Source organism: Neophocaena asiaeorientalis, unplaced genomic scaffold (assembly GCF_003031525.2).
Source record: "Neophocaena asiaeorientalis asiaeorientalis breed wild unplaced genomic scaffold, Neophocaena_asiaeorientalis_V1.1 scaffold373, whole genome shotgun sequence".
In the NCBI taxonomy this organism is placed as follows: Eukaryota; Metazoa; Chordata; class Mammalia; order Artiodactyla; family Phocoenidae; genus Neophocaena; species Neophocaena asiaeorientalis.
This window is the reverse complement of record NW_020172993.1, coordinates 63385-84519: the sequence shown is the minus strand read 5'-3', so window position 1 is coordinate 84519 and position 21135 is coordinate 63385. Positions and strand designations below refer to the sequence as shown.

The following is a 21135-nucleotide window of genomic DNA, read 5'->3' as shown; positions in this document are numbered from 1 at the left end:
ACACTCCCAGTCAAGTTGACATCCGGTTAGTCTGCTTTGGAGGACTAATTGCAATTGTTATTTAAAAGATTACTTTTTAAAAAAAGCTTACTTAATATTTGCCTTGCCCCTTAGACTGCTTAGTCCCATGAGGGTAGGGACTATGGCTATTTCACAATTAGTTTCTTGTGCCTGGCCAAGTGGTTGGTACACGTGTGGCACTGCACATCTATGTGTTAGAAGAATCATTGAAGTTGAGCTTGCATACCTGGTTTCTGATTGAATGCTTCTGTCCTGCATGCTCCTCAACTCTGACTTCCTAGATGCCTGACCTGCTTCCTGCTGATCTAACCTTGATAATGCCTGGCTTTTCCAGTCCTACCATGTTTCTCATTCTGCTCCTCTTCGCATAACAAATAAAAACATAATACTGAACACAAGATTTTGCCCATTTTTCTTTCTTTTCATATTCCATGTCATATATATTCTCAGAACAATAAAACATAATAAATGTTAATATTTGCTGACGTGTGACTATGTGCCAGACACTCTTCACTTTTCTCATTTAATCCTCATCACAACCCTATGAAGTAGGTATCATCATTATCCCCACATTACAGATGGAGAAACTGAGGTACAGACAGATTAAGCAACTTGCCCAAAGTCACACCACTAGTAAGTGGTAGAGCCAGGATTCAACCCCAGGTAGTCCAGCTCCGCCGGACTGTGCTTTAAACTAATACACTCTATTGCCAAAGCATTCCCCTAGAAAAATTACAGAGCCTGTGCAATCAATCACCCTTTTGCAAGACCAGGAAACCCATATCATTTTACTATTGCCAAAGCTCCAAATATGTAATTCAAAACACCGGAACCTTACCACACGCAATGATCTCACTCCAACAACATCCAGGAAAGAGACAGCTCCACAGTCAAGCACGAGGCTATGGATTGGCACTTTAGGAACATTCACTTTGACTGGAAGCTCAGCGTTCCAATCCACTTGAATCTCTATTTCCTTGGTTGGAATATCAAATTCTTCCGGATTTTCAATGTCTTCATCAGGCTCAAAAGCATTATTCGATGAACCAGCATCATTTATAATGCCATTCTAAACAAAGAAAACACTGCCAACTCAATTACTAATGATTTGGGATGTCTTTCAACAATTAATCTAAAATGACTTAAAAGTTCTACAAACTGCTTCTTGGTAAGCAAAATATCAAGAGGATGAACTCTTAGGGAATAAGGTTTACCTCAGCCCAAATTCTGATGTTCTCTAGGAAGAAAAATAGAAGAACAGTGGAGAGAGGAAATGCTTGATTTCTGGAAGATTGTAGAACTTAGCCAAGAGAAACATTGACAAGAGAGTTTAAACAAAAGGTAACTACTGTAGCTCTAGAAGTTTATGAACTTATGACTGCCTTCTGTTGTGAGTAATTTTCTGGCATTGAATTAGCACTTGTTTTGTTCCTTTCAGTAAAAATAAGGTTTATTTCATGATAGAAAAAAAAAAAATCTCACCCTTTGTTTCCCATTAGCCCTGCTGATTTCATTTTATTCTCTCCCCTTCCCTCTCTCCTAAAAGAACAACTCAGCTGTTCTCCATTATACATATGTCATCTGCTTGTACACATCTGGGTACCAAAGAGGATATATTTAACTTTAGACAGTCTAACTGCTTTTATTTCATCTGAGAAATGAGAGAATTTCAGAGGGGAAAGAATGATGTTGCCTCACCTTTGTTGCTCTTAATTGCCCTTTTTTGATGAGTTTCTGTATTTTCCTCAGTGCTTTCAACCTCTTATTATACACTCTAATGGCATCAAATCCAACCTTTGGGAAAAAATGTCAAGTTAGTTAAAACGTCTGGTTCCTGATGCTCATTAATGGCAATTTTTATCTGAAAAGGCTATTTCTCAAGTGGTATTATTCGCTGATGTATCCTGCCAGAAAGGAAATTCTGAGGTCCGATGGAGGTCTCCACTACCGGGCCACCCTAACCCACCCACCCAGTGACTCAGGGAAGGCAGTAGCATATTGAAGACTCCAAGACAAAAAAAAAAAAAAAAAAAAAAAAAGCAAAAAACAACCTTTTTAGCTTTAAGTCTGTGTTTTCCAAATTTGCTTGACATGACAAAGCCCTTGTTGTTGCAGAGTCTATGAACATTCCTTTGAACTTCAGGAAAACACTGATCTAGAGGCAAACTCCAACTTCGAAGCATAGCATGGAATTCAAGACCAGAATTTCCTGCTTATCTATTCCGCTTATACTTTTTAGCCTTTATTCCAACTGCCCCCCTCCCCCACCCCCTGCCCAATACACATTCCCACATTTTCCTCTCAGCTCATATAGCTCCCAAACACCTGCCATAATCTCCTTCCTTCTGCCCAACTGCCATGCAAAGCTTGATCAGTCCACCTAACTCGGATGACTCCCTTCCATGAAATCTTAACACTTACTGTCTATACTACTTACTTGGAACTTACTCAAAGTCTGCCTGGAGACATCTCTAGTGGTTTTGTCCAGCATAGTTATTGCTACCTGAATTTTAACATATGTGTTATTATCGTTTGTTCCTATTCCCAAATAGATTAAAAGTTATTTGAGGGCAAGGATGTTATAATTCTTAATGCCCTGTACAAAGGGAACAGAGTATAGGACCTTATGCCCACGTTTGAGCCCCTTAAATACCTGTAGAATGAATGAAGTCTCAAAGGAAGTTAGAAACTAGAAATCTAGGGATAAAATACTTACTGTGGACTTGATACATTTTTTTAAACCATCAACATTGCCGTAAAAAATAGGACTAGAAAATCTCAGAATCTTCACTCCTTCAGGTTCTTCAATCTAGCATTAAAAAAAAATTTTTTTTTCTGAGGTTAATCATTTCATGCCTTAAATACTCACTTAAGCTTTTGGCTATTCAGCTAGGAGCTGACTGACAATTGCTCAGAGAAGCTGGGCAGCAGTCCTCAACTTTCCTCTAACAGGAGTTTGTTCTTTTTCTAGTTCCTTTGGGTGTAAAGTTAGATTGTTTATTTGAGATTTTTCTTGTTTCCTGTGGTAGGCCTGAATTGCTATGAACTTCCCTCTTAGAACTTCTTTTGCTGCATCCCACAGATTTTGGAATGTTGTATTTCCATTTTCACTTGTCTTAAGGTAATCTTTTATTTCCCCTTTGATTTCTTCATTGACCCATTGTTTGTTCATAGCATGTTGTTTAATCTCTACGTATTTGTCATTTTTTTCAGTTTTCTTTTTGTAATTGATTTCTAGTTTAACATCATAGTGGTCAGAAAAGATGTTTAATATGATTTCAATGTTCTTAAACGGGTTGGACTTGTTTTGTGACCTAGCCTAACATATTATCTATCCTGGAGAATGTTTCATGTGCACGTGGGAAGAATGTGTATTCTGCTGCTTTTGGATGGAATTTTTATACTTTAAGTTTAAAGAAATCCCTTTAACATTTTTGTAAAGCCGGTTTAGTGGTGATTAACTCCTTTAGCTTTTGCTTGTCTGGAAAACACTTTATCTCTTCTTCAATTCTGAATGACAACCTTGCCAGGTAGAGTTTTCTTGGTTGGAAGTTTTGTCCTTTCAGCACTCTGAATATATTATGCAACTTCCTTCTGGCCTGCAAAGTTTCTGCTAAAAAATCAGCTGATAATCTTATGGGGGTTCCTTTATACGTAACAAGTTATTTTTCTCTTGCTGTCTTTAAGGTTCTCTATCTTTAACTTTTGACATTTTATTTATAATGTCTTGATATAGATCTCTTTGGGTTCATCTTATTTAGAAACCTCTGTGTTTCCTGGACCTGAATGTTTCCTTCCCCAGTTTAGGGACATTTTCAGCCATTATTTCTTCTAACAGGTTCTCTGCCCCTTTCTGTCTCTCTCTTTTCCTTCTGGGACTCCTAAATGTGAATGTTATTCTGCTTGGTGTTGTCCCATAGGTCCCTTAAGCCATCCTCACTTTTTAAAATTCTGTTTTCTTTTCGCTGTTCTGCTTGGGTCAGTTCCAGTGTCCTGTCTTCTAGGTTGCTGATCCATTCTTCTGCTTCATCTAGTCTGCTGTTGAACCCCTCTAGTGTATTTTTCAGTTCAGTTAGTGTATTCTTCAGCTCTTGACTTCTGTTAGGTACTTTTCTTATTATATTTTCTATCTCTGTGTTGAACTACTCACTGTGGTCATCCATTCTACTCCAGAATTCATTGAGCACCTTCATAACCATTACTTTGAACACTTTATCAGGTACATTACTTATCTGTTTCATTAAAGTCTCCTTCTGAAATTTTGTCTTGTACTTTCATTGGGAACATATTCCTCTGTTTCTTCCTCATTTTGCTTGATTCTCTATGTTTGTTTCTATGTGTTAGGCAAAATGGCTACCTATTCTAGTCTTCTAGTCTTGAAGGACTGGCATATGTAGGAGACGAACCTTATTGTTCAGCCTTACCCTAGCTCTTGGGTGTCTCTCAAACCTTTGTGCTTGTCTAATTAGCCTGGTTTATTTTTTTAATTTTTTTAAAATTTTTATTTATTTATTCTTTGGCTGCATTGGGTCTTTGTTGCTGCGCGCGGGCTTTGTCTAGTTGCGGCAAGTGAGGGCTATCTTCGTTGTGGTGCACGGGCTTCTCATTGCGGTGGCTTCTCTTGTTGCGAAGCACGGGCTCTAGGCACATGGGCTTCAGTAGTTGCGGCATCTGGGCTCAGCAGCTGTGGCTTGCGGGCTCAGTAGTTGTGGCTCATGGGCTTTAAAGCGCAGGCTCAGTAGTTGTGGCGCACAGGCTTAGTTGCTCCGCAGCATCTGGGATCTTCCCAGACCAGGGCTCGAACCCATGTCCCCTGCATTGGCAAGTGCATTCTTAACCGCTGCACCACCAGGGAAGTCCCTAGCCTGGTTTAGTTTTGATAGGCCCCAGTTGTTGAGGGTGTGCCAAGACCTGTCAGTATTCCAAGGGGAGGGATCTCATTCAGCATCTAGTTTCAGGCTGATTGGAAGCCAGATCCTCAGGCAGCAGCTTTCAAAGTATGCAAATACATACAGTCTTGTGGAACCACAATTACGGACCTCAGGAGACTTGGAGGTGTCCCCTGGGCGATGGTTGCAAAAATTGGAGCTTCAGATGAACTCCTTTCTGGGAGGTACCACAAGCTGTGGCGAGGCCAAGGGAGGGTATGAGAATGATGTCTCCCCGCCTACACTGCCTGAGAGCATTTCTGTAGCCTCTATACGTGTGGCAAACCTGAAGCCTGTCACTCAGGTTAAAGCTCTAGGGTAAATAATGGGCCTTTTTCACAGGTGGACTGCGGTATGTTTTGTCTGCTATCTCTGTAGTACCCTGGGTGTGGTAGCCTGCCCAGAACTATCTTTCCAACTGTTACAGTCCTGGGGGGCCCAGGCATGCAAGGTCCTCGGGCCGCCAGGGCCAGGCAACCAAGGGGTGTTCCTTGTACGGACTGTGCTCACCTACCAGCTTTAGCATGGCTGCAGGAGAGTGCTGAGGGTAGGGCATGCTGCAGCTTTAGCGACGCAAGAGAAGAATGCTGGGAGCGGAGCAGACCTGTGGCTTTATCGAGGTTGTGCCTGGGTGCACCTGCCTACACTAGCAAGGTGTGGGGAGAGCGCAAAAATGACACTTGCCAGTGCCTCCATCCCTGAAGCAAGTCCCAAGTGGTCCTTGCCCCTCTGGCAGATGCTTTAAGATTAGCAAATGAATCTCCTTCATATATAGTCCAGGGACTTTCAAACTGCTGCCTTCGTGCTGGGTCCCAGGATGAGTGAGCCCACATGTGAGCCCCTCCAAAGGAGTATCTCACATTCCCACAGTCCCCTTGGGGCCCCTGAAAGTAAGCCCTATTGGTTTCCAAAACCAGACATTTTGGGGGCCTCGACGCTTTGGTGCAGGTCCCAAGGGATGTGGAGTACAAACCCCTTGCTCCTCAGGGAGTAGCTCCAAACTTAGGACATTCCTCCCTCTTGTGGGATGCGGAGCCAGGGGTGGGTTTTGGCGAGACTGCATCCCTGCCTCTCCTACTTGTTTCGATGTGACCCTTTTATCCCTTGTTGTGGAGGAGCTGTTCAGCTAGTTATCAGTTCTTTTTCAGACAGAATTATTCCATATGTAGCTGTAGATTTGGTGTGTCCATAGGAGGAGGTGAGTTCAGAATCTTCCTGTTCCAGAATCCATCTTGGACCGCCCCCTTGAATTTTCTTTCTTTCTCTACTTTTTCATGTTTGTTCCTTCTGGTGGTCACTAAGCACTCTTATTTGCAGGGAACATAAGCCCATCAGTGGAATGTTTATTTTCTTCGTTTTTTATTTTCTGTATTATATATTATTTCCTCCAATTCCAAGGATAGAGAAAAACGTCAAATAAGGTTCTTTGTGACAGAGAACATGAACGTCTCTTCTTAGAATTGAATGAAGAAAATCTTACAGGGATTTCAGACGCGTCATAGAGGATCAGGATAACATAGCAGAGAAAGAGAAATTTTTTTCCTCTTGCTGCTTGAAAAATTGCTGTTAACATCTTCGCTTTCAGCAGTGTTACTGTAGTGTTTCTAGGTGTGGATTTTTGTGTGTACATTAATTGAGTTCAGTGGGCATTTTGGATTTGTACATTGTGGTTTTCCTCAAATTTGGGAAAGCTTTGATACTTATTCAATATTTTGTCTTTTTTTTTTTTCCCTCTTCTTCTCTTTTGGGGATGTTGTTACAACATATGTTTTATTTTGTCCTAGAGGTCTCTGAGGTGCTGTCTTTTTTTTTTTTTTAGTTATAATTGACATATTAGTTTCAGGTGTACAACCTGATATTTGTATACACTGCAAAATGATCACCACAATAAGTCTAGTTAACATCTGTCACCATACATAGTTACAGAATTTTTTGTGTGATGAGAACTTTTAAGATCTACTCTCTTAGGAACTTTCAAATATGGAATACAGTATTATTAACTATGGTCTTCACATGTACATTACATTCCCATGATCTACTTATTTATAACTGGAAGTTTGTGTCTTTTGACACCCTTCACTCAGAGGAATAGAATTTTGGTTCAACTTCTGGAAATAATTGAATTGCCTATTTTAAAAAAAATTCCCTGTACAATGGTTTGACATTAAAATGACATTTTAACTAGCATGGACAAAATTCACATAAGCCTAGGATATCAGAGGGCACATTGGATTGAAAGTTTTCCTGACACCCCCCAGTGGACTTCTGGACTTTCCCAACAGAAGTAGCCTCCCTTTTTCGCTACCTTATCCCTAACATACTGAAAGAGAAATATGCAACCCCTGAAAATCCAGCTTAGCAAACCCAAGTCCAGCCAATGTCTCACAAAGGCACTTACGTTTTTGTAATTCTTTGTGCTTTTGTAGATGTCTGTGCTAGGGATACTTCCAAGGCTGTTCCATGAGGGACTGAAAGAAGAAAAATTAAGGTCAGGATTTTTTGGAACAGGCATATTTTGGAATAAAAAGTTAGAAGAAATTACAGATACTAAAGAGCCCATAATTTGGGTGTTTTTGGACTCTGTCTTTATCACAGATGACATTTTCCGGTAGCTAAAAGTGAACAGCCGGTGTTTGTGTAGGATTCGGGGAGAAGAAGGAAGTGTGCCTCATTTCTGATGCCTGCAAGAAGTAATGAGCATCATACTTTCATATGTGTACGACTTTATAGGATAAGCAAAGAGCTTTTACACATGTTAAATCTTATTTGAGCCCTACCATAACCCTGAAAGATCAGCAGTATTATCCTCAGTTTTACTGGTGAGTAGACTGTTTAGAGAAGTTCAAAAAGGCCCTGGAGGGAAGAGGAGCACAGCCTCTATCTTTAACCCATGGGTCTTCGTTGCCTGGCGTGGTGCCTAGAACTTACTTGTGAGTTATAGCAACTTTCTGATGAAGTATGGAGAGTCTGCACTGATCAAATTAGTATAATTTCATAGAAATAGGAGCCTGGGAGGACCAGACATGAGTCCTTCCCATCCACCAGACTGTTGATTTCCCGTGTCTGATGCAATCCCATAAATTCCATGATTCTTCAAGTGTGACTAGGGACATATGCTAAATACAATTCCTGAAGAAAGAGTGTCTGTTTAGGGTCTTCTCAGCAATGTGGTCTCTGGATCAGCCTTATAATTACTGGAAATTAAATACTGTGGAGGATACTGCTTTTTGTTGGCTCAAAGCCTCGTTACCAAATCTGCAGCTAAACGGTGCCACCGATTTTCCTCAGCTTGCTGTGCAGTGCTGATTTTTAACTTAAAACTTAGAAACTGTACAGTCTTTCTCTACAAAACCCTTCTCCCCCAGTCACACTCACACAAGTAAAAGTAAACACGGAGGCATCCAGGGCACAAAACTCTCTTCCAAGGAGAGTTTCTGAGGTGTTTCCCAGTAGCACACTGGGTACTTTGGACGCTTGTGAACTCTTTCGGGCCCTTGGGCAACCATTTAAGGGTGCTGAGGCAGTAAACACAAGCCTTTGGGCAGGCTCTAACACGCCAGGGGAGGGACGGAGGGAGGGAAGGAGAATTGGTTGGTGGAACGGGAAAGGTGGACTTATGCTAAGCTGAAGACATTCGTGTTGAGGTTTCCCCACGTTTTGTATTCCTTCATGGCCCAAGTGCAGGCAAAGAAGGGACCAGACGTCTGGGAAGATAACAGAAGTTTTGAGGAAGGAGAGAAGCACGCTTCTGCTCTCTGTTCAGACAATTCCATAGACCCAGAAGGGCATCTACCAAAGACCTCTCAAGGGTCAAAACAAGGGAATTCCCTGGCGGTCCAGTGGTTAGGACTCCGCACTCTCACTGCCGAGGGCCTGTGTACCCCCAGTTGGGGAACTAAGATCCCGCCAACCTCGCGGCCAGAAAAAAGATTTTTTTAAATAAAAAAATTTTTTTAAAGTCAAAACAAAACAAATGAAAAAACATACACCTTTCGGCTGCCTCACAGATTGTTTTCCATTACTGTGAACTGTGTCTTTGCTGCTTTCACTCTGCAGAGGACCTAATTATGTCTACTTCGCATAATTGGTATGGTATACCTTATTTGGTAGATTTGAATGAATTTTGGCTACAGTCAACTGTTTTAAAGTCTCCTGTTCTGGGTTGTTACATAATTTCTGGGTTACTAGCTTCAAAAGAAAATGAGCTACAATATATTTAGCAGCTGTCTGGGCCCAAGGCTTGGGCCCAGTGCCTCTCAGACATCATCTCATTTTAAAAAGAAACTACACAGCAACTTCAGTCTTTTGCTGAATCATGTACCTTTGAGTCTTACCATGACTTGGAGGAGAGCATAGCAGTAGACCATGTGAATAAGTGCATAGATTTTGGGGTGAGATCTGGGTTCAAATCCTGTCTCTGCCACTGACTAGCTGATCTTGGGGAAGGTTCTTAATCTTTCTGAGCTTCAGTTATCTTACTAGAATGAGGAGAGTAAAACCTATTCACAGGGTTTTTTTGAAGACTAAATATGATAATGTGTGTAAAGCACCGTACGCTTAATTTGTAGAAGCACTCAATATATAGTAACTATTATGAAAGGGAGTGCTTTTATTGTATTTATCACAATAAAGAAATATAAAAAATCTCAGGGTGTGTTGTCCTGTTTATCGATAACCTGGATCTTATATTACTCACAATTGAACTCTCAGGACCACAGTCAGGAATCCAAATATAAGGCCAGCTAGTAAACCGAGGTCCAGCCCCAGAATGATGGATGCTACGCACGTAAACACCCAGATAACCTAGGAAAACATGGAAATGAAAGGAATTATGTTAATTCATCAGGTACCATCAGGTGAGCAATTACCTGTAAAAATAAGATCAATTGTCCACGAACAAATTACAGCGTTGTAAAATATTCTGACTTCATTGCACACTTTAAGTGGAAGTGGAAATTGCCCTTTCCAGTAAAGGCCAGCTGTTCCATTTAAATATTCTTAAATTTAATTTTTGCATATTGACATGGTTCAAAATAAAATTAGTATTAAAAAGGTGTGCAGTGGGACTTCTCTGGCAGTCCAGTGGTTAAGACTCTGCACTTCCACTGCAGGGGCCAGGGGTTTGATCACTGGTAGGGGAACTAAGATCTGGCATGCTGCGTGGCACGGCCAAAAAGAAAAAAAAAGTGTGCAGTGAAAAATCTTGGTTGTAACTCTCTCCTTTCTCCATCCATTCCCAACGACGCTCCTTTCTTGTGTCCTCGTTTATTTCTGTGTGTGTACACATATGTGCACACTTTCTCCAGCATTTCTTTTGGCAAATACAAGCAAATATGACTACAAAGCATATATTATTTTCCCTTCTTTTGGTGTGTTATACACACTCTTCCATTTTGCACTGGTCTCTTTTTACTTCACAATTTGTCTTGGAGATCTTTCCATATAGATATATAGGGAGTTTTCCCATTCTTTTTATCTGTTCTGGTTTAAATTAGGGCAGAACTCTGAAGGGTTTAGCTTCTTTTTTTTTTTTCTTCTAACAATCCCTCAGAAGACTTGTAAAGGTTACTTTAATCAAAATTATAATCAACGTGGGGTTTCGTATTTTGTTTTTGCTTTGTTTTTGTTTTGTTTGTCTTTCTAAATTAGAGGGTTTTTAAAAAATTTGTTTGTTTTTTGGTTTTAGAAGGCCAAGGGTATACGAAGGAGCTCATATGGGATTCTTGCCGGAAATGAATCTTCCCAGAGATACAGGACCTTCACAAATCACAGCTCATGTGGAAGACTTCCCAGCTTTGGCTTATCCACAAAATTCTAATTTCTGCTCTGATTCCCAAAATGCAAGTAAGACTTAGGAGATAAGGGGATGTAATAATATGGCAAGAAGCATATAAGAAGCAATTCTTATTTCAGAGAAAAATGGATGGTAAGTGACTTACAGCATCAGTCTTATTCTGCCTCCACAGACGAGGAATGTCACACACCTGCATAAACATCCCCTTCAGGTTGGCGATTACAACAGCTGCCAAGACCGACTGCCAAGAGAGACAGGGAAGGCTGAGTTATTCAGGGGAATGGTTTTCCATGTGATGACTTCTAAATCCCCTGTTACTTCTCAGGTGGCAGAGCAGTGAAGGGGAAGTATGTTATCGGTGTGGCGAGAAGCAGTGTTATACCTTTTGCAAGGGTTCCAACAACTTCCCCAGGGCAACGATGGCGATCATCACAATCCCAGCCGAGATCATGCCGGCAACCTGAAAGACATACGTGTCCCATAACCAGGGTCCGTCCTGCCCCCTCTGGACGTGTGCTTGCTGGACACATGCGTGCAAGAGCCTGTTCATGGGCACATGTGACACTTCCCAACTTCCCACCTTCTGCTCAATACTGTTGAGACAAGTGAGAATTATTTGCGAAAACCATACATTTAGTAGCTACGGTAGAGAAATTAAAGAAAATGTGGACCCTGAGTCTGCTAGAGTAAAGCCTGGATTGCACTTGGATACACTGCAGACATATACTTTTGGTGTCAATTCAAGAGGACAGACTTCTAGTTGTTTGCCATTCGAGGAAACAGGGCCCATCCCCCTTCCCGGACAACAGATCCTTGTAATGTTCTTGGGAAATAAATTCTCATAGCACATAACTGATTCTGCTGCATTATTGAGTCAGCAACCTGATAACAATTCAGATAACACTTTGTATACATGGTTGCTATGATAATCTCAGAGAAAATAAATTTACCAGTCTTTCTGCAGATTCAGAATGCCTCACGAGCCTGCTGAGTGGTGGGACCACGTCTCCCGCATCCTCCCACAGCTGCACGGATGCAGGCTCAGAGCTTTGCCCCATAAGCAGCCCGAGTGAGGGTGGGCAGTAGTAGAAGTCAAGGAAGCTTCAGAAACTTTACCTTCGCTGGCAAAAAAGCTCTCCTAAGGTCCGTAACTAGTTAGGAGAGAGGCTGAGGGGGTGGGGACTACTCTCTGTTGTGATTAGATGACCAGTGGGTTCTCTGCTGAGACAGCTGGGGCCTGGCCGAGGAGAAGCCTAGTAGCTCTGAAACAAAGGAGAGAAGGAGACAGGGAGCCAGAAGCAAAGCGACCAGAGAGGAGGCAGCAGAGAAGGTTGCCCTGGGCCCAAGTACTGCCTAGTGCAAGATGTTTGCCTTCAAGGAGACACATAAAGCCAATAGAAATTAAAAGTCTGAAAACTTAAGGAAATTTCATATCCACGCTCATTCACTCCAGCTGGCAAATTGCTCAGTCATGTTCAGAGGATACTTAGGCCAGACTGAGGCGATATTATGCATATGACATACAGAAAAGTCTGCTCTGTCCAGCCAGATCCCCTTTCCAGGCAATTTGTTATCTCCCAGCACCACACCTCCGGGTTCCCAGTACCTTGGTCAGCTTTCCCCTCTCCTATCTAAGCAGAGAAGCTGGTATCCTTCTTCCCTCCTTCCCTCCTTTCCTTCCTTCCTTTCTTCTACACAATTACTTAACCAACATTCATTGTCTATCACGAGCCACATGCATCTCACTGTGGACGTACGGCTCTGTGAATTGGTGAGAGGGATGGAGATTTGGGGACAGGGATCACAGCCAGCTGCTCAACTCATGCCAGGAGGGTGGCCACCTACTCACTGAGGATAGGAAATAATTAGCCTCCGATTATGGAGACCAAGACTAATTTTGGTTACTATTTTAAAATCTGTGAGGGAACCCATTGCTTGTACTTAATTTATAAAGGAAAATTACTTATTTTGCAGGAAATGCCGTAGATTTCACATCTATGAGCAGATTCAGTTACTAGAGAATTAATTCTTCTCTTAAGTGAGAGGGTAACCAGAGCTAGGGAATAGTTTGTCATCAGAATTACTTTTTCATTAATCAGTAGGAGTCAGATGGGGGTGAGGGAAAGAACAGGTTGCAATGTTGAGCTCTTCTACAATCTGTAGATGTGTTGCGAACAGTTGATGTCCACTAATACTTATGATTCTGTTCATTCATTCAGCAAATACATGCCGGGTGCTTCTTATGTGTCAGGTACAACATATGTATCATAGGTACTAAGGCACTATTCTTACCTTGAGAAGTTAATGACCGGAACCATCAACATTTACAAGTGAGTGCCAGGATTTTATAAACAATTTCTTATTTAATCCTCACAACATCCCTATGAGGCGGATACAATTATTATCCCCATTGCATAGATGCGGAAACTGAGGCTCCAACATGAAAAAAAACATGAGAAGACACACAACAGGAGAAGACTTGCCAGTTTAGTTGGTCACAAGTCCCTGGATTTCAGTCCAGACACTTAGACTTTTAATCCCAGAACTTAGTGTACATTTCAGTAATTAAATATCAAGTTATTTCTCTGCTTGCTTCATTCTTCAGTACTGAAATCCTGGCATCCTTCATTCCTAAATATAATACACGCCAGTGTGTGGCAGGGGGTATTAGCTTACCAGAACACCATTATCCCCAAAGCCTCTGCCAAGGAATCACTTTACATGGGCATTCTTAGGAGGGGAGGGGAAGATGGACGGGACTGTGCCCATTTCAGTCTGGAAGTAACAGCAGAGAATGGACATCAGCACTTGGGGATATGCCTGCACCCACTTACAGCCATGTGCCCTGGAGAGCTTGTCAGGGCCCCATCTCCAGTGGAAGCAGCAGAAAATTTCACTGCTGACAGCTACCCCCTGAACCGCAGGTACAGCTCTGGCAATCACCTCCAACCTCTTCCCCTTGACCACAGATCTCTGGTTATGCTTCCTGTTTGAGGCTGTATTGTTTTATTTGCTCTCACAAAGCTGGAAATGTTTGCAGAAAAAAGCAAAGAAAACTCAATTTTAAACAGAAAAATTCTGAAAATTTAGACTAAATTTTTGTTGAACGGGAGTCAAGAAATTGGAAGAGGCCAGTTCTTCTGACGCTGTCACCAAGATCCTTTATAAATGGTAAAGGAGCATCATGGGCACCTTGGGGACAGTTCAGGCTCCCCCTGGGCAACTTCCTTGTTGGAGTCTTTCATTTTGTCAGTTTCTCTCTTTTGTACTTATTTGTAAGTGCCTCTACCTTAAAAAACCCTATTTGAACACTCTGTGTGTGTGTGTATGTGTGTGTGTGTGTGTGTGTGTGTTACCCTATTCACTTTGGATTTGTTGTTCTCCTTTATAGTCTCAATGTACTTTTCACTCTTAAATAATAGTTCTTTCTGTACTGGGATGAGAAAACTCTTCAGGCATAACAGAAACACAATTCCTGAGCTGCCCCTCACCCCCATCTACTTGGTTTGGCTTAGCTGACTCATGTCCTGCTGGAAAGAATGGTCAGAGAAGAGCTCCTGAGCTTTCTAGCCCATTAAAGGAGGAGTTTTCCAGAGATTAACTTGGATGCTGGTTTGGGGGACGGCAACAACTTAAAAACCACATTTAAAAGGCAAGATGAGGGCTTCCCTGGTGGCACAGTGGTTGAGTGTCTGCCTGCCGAGGCAGGGGACACGGGTTCGTTCCCCGGTCCAAGAAGATCCCACATGCCGCGGAGCGGCTAGGCCCATGAGCCATGGCCGCTGAGCCTGTGCGTCCAGAGCCTGTGCTCCGCAACGGGAGAGGCCACGACAGTGAGTGGCCTGCGTACCGAAAAAAAAAAAAAAAAAAATAGGCAAGATGAAACCCACATTCAGAACTTTAGGAACAAAAGTCTTGCTCAGGAAGAAATGCCAAAATGTTACAACAAAAATATCCTTGGCTAGCAAACTTGTTCTCTGGGACCCAACGCCTCTGGACGAAGCTCCTGATCCTTGTAAAGGAAATGTAAATAGACAGCTTTTCATTTTCCTGAAAATAGAATAACTCACTAAGCCACAAAGTGCTCTTACTAGGCCTTCTCTATCCCCAGATAACAAATTGGTAAAAATCAGCATTCTTCATGACTGATTCCTTGTCAACTGTTATCGTCCCTGGAAAAGAAGTAAGTGGAGCTATCTACCAGCTGAGCACTGACACAAAATGGTTTGAGACTTGGCGCATCAGAAAACCATAAATGTTGCTCTGGAAGAGTTTTTAGGGGAGGGGATGGATCACCGTCAAGGAGATGGAGAGACCCCAGGCGCAATCAGACCAGGAAGTACAAGTTTCTCTTTTCTCAAAGGCTAATCATCCTGCTGAGTTCTTGTGCAAGCCTTTCTGAGCCACCATTCCCCTGACTCATTCTTTCCATCATACTAGATGGATATTACGACACCGCTGTTACATACCTGTGTCTTTCCCCCAGTGCTCTCCTGGACGGCGGTGCGGGACAGGGCAGTGGTGGCCACAAAGCAAGAGAAGAATCCAGAGAAGATGTTGCTGATCCCAAAGGCAATGAATTCCTAAGAGAGAGACTGGATGGCAGTGTTGCTACATATCAAATCTTTGCAAGACCCTCGCCGAGTGTTTAAGGAAGAGCATTAAGAAAGCAAACTCTCAAGCCCACCCTGCCTGGGAGTCCCAGTTTAATTCTTACCATTAAAGGTGCTTGGGACCCTTGGAAGACATGGGGACTTCTGGCTCCGTAGAGCCTAAGAGAGGCTTCACTGCTTTCAGTTGTTTTTAAGATTGACTGATCTTTTGCTCAAATGCATATTTCACTTCCTGGTGAGTGGCATATCTGGCATATCTGTAACTCTCACATGAAATATTTTCTCTGTGGTTGGATATTTGCTATGAAGTGTATTATGATTAGGAGGGCTATTATTCTTATTGAGTACTAATCATTTAACTGCTGTAATTGCTATGCTGTTTTCAGAAACCAACCATACTTGCAGATTTGCAAGCAGTGGAAAATCAGCTCACCTGGTAAATGTATCACGTGCTACAAAAAATGTCCTGTATCTATTACAGGTATCCCCTGCTTTTCAAAAGTTCACTTTACGCCACTTGGCTTTTACGAAAGACCTATGTTAGTACCTGCTTTTGCTAACTGAAAGAAATCCCAAGGGGCTTTTTGCTTTTACAAAAAAGGGTGAAAAGCATCTCTTTTGTAGCTAGCCCTTATAGAGGCAGCCTGCCCCCCAAGTAGGGAGAGTGGTACCACCAAGCTCCTCCCCCGGAAACTACACTCAGCATCTCAGCATCGAGCCGCCATTGCTTTGAACTGTGTTGGTGAGCACCTGTGCTTCATCTAAATGGATTTTGTGCATCTGTTTGCAAGATGTGTCCTAAGGTAACTGCTTCTTCACTTTACTGCCATTTCTGCTTAAGAAAGTTTTCACAGGAACGCTCTACGTTAGGGTAGCAGGGGAAACCTGTAATTGCACAATAAACCGCCTCAATTTAAAGTGGTCACAACTATTATCATTGGTGTTTGTTGCTCTGTTTTGCCGTGTTATAGCTGTCATTAAAAAAACAATTACCAGGCGATACTAGATTACATGAAGAATTCTTAAATGTTATTTCTGACCTAACTGAATTAACTTTTGAAAAATTAGGATTACTTCAACTTATTTCTTAAAAAGTGAAGTGATGCATATACACTATTAATACTATGTGTAAAATAGACAACTAACGAGAACATACAGTATAGCTCAGGGAACTCTACTTAATGCTCTGTGGTGACCTAAATGGGAAGGAAATCCAAAAAAGAAGGGATATATGTATTCGTATAGCCGACTCACTTTGCTGTGCAGGAGAAACTAACACAACGCTGTAAAGCCACTCGACTCCAATAACAATTAATTTTTAAAAAGTACAGTGATGCATACAGTCCAGGGAATAGAGCCAATATTTTCTAAGAACTGTAAATGGAGTATAACCTCTAAAGCTTGTGAATCGCTATGTTGTACACCTGAAACTTACATATATAGTACATATAGTACATCCACTATACCCCAATTAAAAAAATAATTTGTTACAAAATGTAAAGCAAAGAAGAGATGTATCCAGCTAATACTACACATGGAGCTTGTTTGGATACTTAACCAGACAAATCAACTGTTTAAAAAAACTTTTTTTTAAACTTTTAGAGATAATCTTAAAACTGACTAGATAGTTGACATTATCAAGGAATTATTGTGAATTTTTTTAGTTGTGATAATGATCTTGTGGTTATACCTGAAAACTGACTGGGTATTAGATGGTATTAGGGAATTACAGCTAGTTTTTTAGATATGATGATGTATCATGATTGCTTTTTACATGCTTATCTTTCAGAGACATATAATAAAATATGGATAAAGAAACAGTAAAATATATTTAAAAAATTAAGTGATACAACATGTATATTTCAAATTAGCACACACAGGAGAGAAACCAACTCAATAAAGATGGGTGGAAGAAACCAATCCCTTCTTTAGCAGACAAGAAAAATCTTTCCCATTTATGTTTTCTTCTTATTTTCAGCCCTACAAAACCAGTTCAGCAAAAGAGTGACCATACCTGGTTCCCATCGATGGTGTAATCATACTTGATGGCGTATACTTTTCCTACAGACACTGCAATGGCATAAGCGACCACAGCGATGGAAAATGATGCAGTCAGCATCTCAGAAAACAAATTCACAGATGGAATTGCCGGAGGCAAAAACCTAGTGAGTTTTTAAATGAAAAATGCTGTGAAAATTTGACCATAATGCTCTTCCCCCACCTCACCAAATGCTCTATCAACCCAGCCACAAGTCAGAAATAAAAGGACTTGATCCAAGAGGGCAAGAGGTACGTGAGATGCATAAGTGGTAGCATCTGTTTTTACAGGTTTCAATCAGAAGTTGGTGCTATCTCACTGGCTGATTCCTTTGTCCCCTATTTGAGAGGCTACAGATGCTGCCTTATCTACGCTCTGACAAGAATAAGCCTGTCATTACTGATTTTTTAATACCATACAATCCCATGCTGTGCCATTTCACACATTAGTGTTTCTCCTTACACAATTTCATCTTAAAGGTCTTTGAATTTAAAAGATATCCTAGCCATAAAATGAGATTTACCCTGTACAAGGTGAGGTCAGGTCTGTTAAAGAGACAAAGAATGTAAGATGCTAAAAGAGCTAAGTGGAAAATCCATTCTAAGAGCCATGATATTTTAAATCTTCTTGAGTCCGAAAAAGATTAAATGTGTGTAATTATCATAATGCTCCATAGTCACAATGATTAAAACATCCCAACAACTGCGGGATCAAACAGTTGCTGTTTGACAAAACCAGAGCTACTCTACCAACTGTATAAAGAAATACATCTACAAGTTTATAAGCGTGCAATTGTCCCCAAATATGAAAATCAGGGTGGTGGTGGATTCCTTTCTTGTACCTATATCTTTTTTTTTTCGGCGTGTGGGCCTCTCACTGTTGTGGCCTCTCCCGTTGCGGAGCACAGGCTCCGGACGCGCAGGCTCAGCGGCCATGGCTCACGGGCCCAGCCGCTTCGCGGCATGTGGGATCTTCCTGGACCGGGGAACGAACCCGTGTCCCCTGCATCGGCAGGCAGACTCTCAACCACTGCGCTACCAGGGAAGCCCACTTGTACCTATATCTTGATTACTATCTGTAGGGTGTAATTCCAGAGGTCCCTGGCCAAAAAACAAAAACAAAAGGCAATCTCCCTGACCTACCTCACACCTGAAGTTCCTTTAATAGGAAACTATATTTTTTTCCACCTATAATTAGAGGGAAGTAGTAAAGTAGAAATGATTCTTATAGAAAGCAATAGAAATCTAGAGCCAGCTAATATCCTAATATTATCCAAATTAATATCCTAATCTAATATCCTAGAAATTGTTGAATCTACCTCTCTTTTTGTTGATACCGGAACTGAGGCCCAGAAAAGTGAAATGATCTGCTCAAGGTCATTTAGTAGGTCCAGATATGAATGTTAGATATTAGATGATTTCCTGGGTCACAAGATCTGACTGACCCTTTTAGAGCCTGCTGGTTAAGAAAAAGGTTAGCGATGGGACTTCCCTGGCAGTCCAGTTGTTAGGACTCCGGGCTTCCCGTGCAGGGGGCACGGGTTCGATCCCTGGTCTGGGAACTAAGATCCCACATACTGTGCGGTGCGGACAAAAAGTAAAAATTAAAAAACAAAAGACAACAACAGAAAAGAAAAAGGGTCAGTGAGAGAATGAGGGCTCCTCGTTTAGGTGAATCTAGTGGGACACTCAGAAGCTGACCGGACTTGCAGAAATTGTATACTTGGCCAAGCAAGGGAGTAGGGAAGTAAGGCAAGTGGTCACAGTTTTGGGGACAGTGTCATTGGGCACTGAGCGATACTGACATATGGCATTGGCCCTCAATGGGACAAAAGGAAGCTGCTGGTGGCGGCTGTGCTTTTACTCCCTTATTGGGGGATTGATGTGGGGAGGGGATGAAGAGGTGGGTAGCACAGTGTTTCTTTTTGTTCCTCTTCCTTTCGTCCTACTCACCTTTCTCTCCTTTCCTTGCCCTTTTCCAATCTCTCCACAGCACCCTTTCTTTTTCAGGTTTGTTAACGTTATTAGACTTGTTTCAGTGCTACCAAAAAGTTGCACAAGACAAATGGGATCACTGCCCTTGGGGAGGAGCTTTGAGTCCTGGGGGCCAGGCAGGTTAGGTCAGCTGACCAATCACACCAGGCGGTCTGTCAGAGGATGCAACTTGACTAACCCAAGAGCAAGAGGCTAGAGATCCATTCTCAGCAGGAGAGCAGCCAGGAAAGCTCTGGATAGGGTCAGAAAGGATCACTGAGGGCGGGCGTCCCCAACCCCCGCGCCACGGACCAGTACCTGTGCACGCAGATGAGCGGCGGACGAGCGAGCGAAGCTTCATCCGCTGCTCTTCGTCGCTTGTTTTACCGCCTGAACCATCCTCCGCCCCACCCGACTCCCACCCCACTCCGTGCAAAAACTGCCTTTCATGACACCGGTCCCTGGTGCCAAAAAGGCTGGGGACTGCTGACTTAGGGCAGCAAAAATGAGTTCCCTAAATCTATTAATGGAACATGGACTTATGCGACAGGACATTTGCTATGGACCTCCTCTAAGAGTTACACCCTAGGAAGCCTGACAACAGGGATCTATGAGATATATTGTTTATGTAGCTGTTTATAACTACTCAAATAATCTGTTAGGGTGAAAACGCCATAACTCAAATAGCCAGCACTGCATCTTTTTATCACTAAATTTATACCAGCGTTAGGATTCACTATCAAAATGTTGATCCTCTAATGTAAAGTTTCCCAAACTTACCTGAGCATTAGCGTCACTTGAAGCCCATTTGAAAAATATTAATTCCCAGGCCCCTCCTCTGGAAAGCCTGATTCTATAGGTTTGGGGTTGGAACTAGGAATCTGTGTTAACAAGGGCCTCATGTGATTCTTAAAAAAAAGTGAGTTTGAGAAACACCAGAAAGAATGATATGTAAGTTAAGCCCCATGTAGCCAGCTGTAATTTTTCTTTTTCTTTTTTGAACAGATTAGAAGAAATCATAAGATTAACCCAATGGCAAGGCAGCAGTTCCCTGTGGAATAAGCCCTGGGACTGAGCTGGCCTGAGGAGTTTCTATTAAGAGCAGGAGAAACAGACTGTTAACGGTCCCTCGGCTATTATTAAGGGAGGGGAAACCAGTACTTACTAGTTATCTAACAGCAAGTCTAGTCATAGATGCTATAAGTTTATGTTACAAATGTAATAAACATCTGGGTTTCTTTTTCAATGTCATATGGTCGAATTATACTGTAGGACCCTTGGTCCACTTTGCACTTTATGAGCGATCTCACTGGTGCTTTACAGCAAGTTCAAGTTGAGATTTCGGTGGTTTGTCATTCTCTTTGTGTCATAGGAGAACCTGCCAGGGCCACAGGACTAGATGGTGACAGAAGTAGACAAAGAACCTCAGTTCTTTACTCTTTTAATTCATCAAACTATCAAATATATCAAACCTCCCTTAGAGATAATGCATTTTATTTATAGGCACAAATGATATAATTATTATCTAAGATGGAGTAAACTAAATGGAGGAGAATTTAGGCCAGATGTCCCTTTTTCCTTAAGCAGATTGTTCTCAGTACAATAAATGTTACTAACCATGATTCTACAGTATGTATAGTATACTGTAATTGTATATGTGAGTTTAAATCAGGAATCTGGCGTTAAAAGTGCATGTCCTGCCACATTTTAAGAACATAAAGAAAAAGAGAGGGCTTCCCTGGTGGCACAGTGGTTGAGAGTCCGCCTG

At 41.9% G+C, this 21135-nt stretch overlaps 1 protein-coding gene across 1 annotated transcript in view; it reads right to left on the bottom strand.

Annotated features, from left to right (window-relative positions):
* The window catches only part of SLC26A4 (solute carrier family 26 member 4), a 48316-nt gene that overhangs the window by 9604 nt on the left and 17577 nt on the right, over positions 1-21135 (bottom strand). The window contains exons 8-16 of the mRNA XM_024742252.1: positions 17371-17518; positions 15213-15326; positions 11126-11203; positions 10889-10984; positions 9646-9752; positions 7348-7417; positions 2738-2830; positions 1720-1815; positions 860-1090 (exon numbers count right to left, since the gene is read on the bottom strand). Coding sequence (XP_024598020.1) covers positions 860-1090; positions 1720-1815; positions 2738-2830; positions 7348-7417; positions 9646-9752; positions 10889-10984; positions 11126-11203; positions 15213-15326; positions 17371-17518 — 1033 coding nt within the window. The remainder of the gene's footprint in view (positions 1-859; positions 1091-1719; positions 1816-2737; positions 2831-7347; positions 7418-9645; positions 9753-10888; positions 10985-11125; positions 11204-15212; positions 15327-17370; positions 17519-21135) is intronic.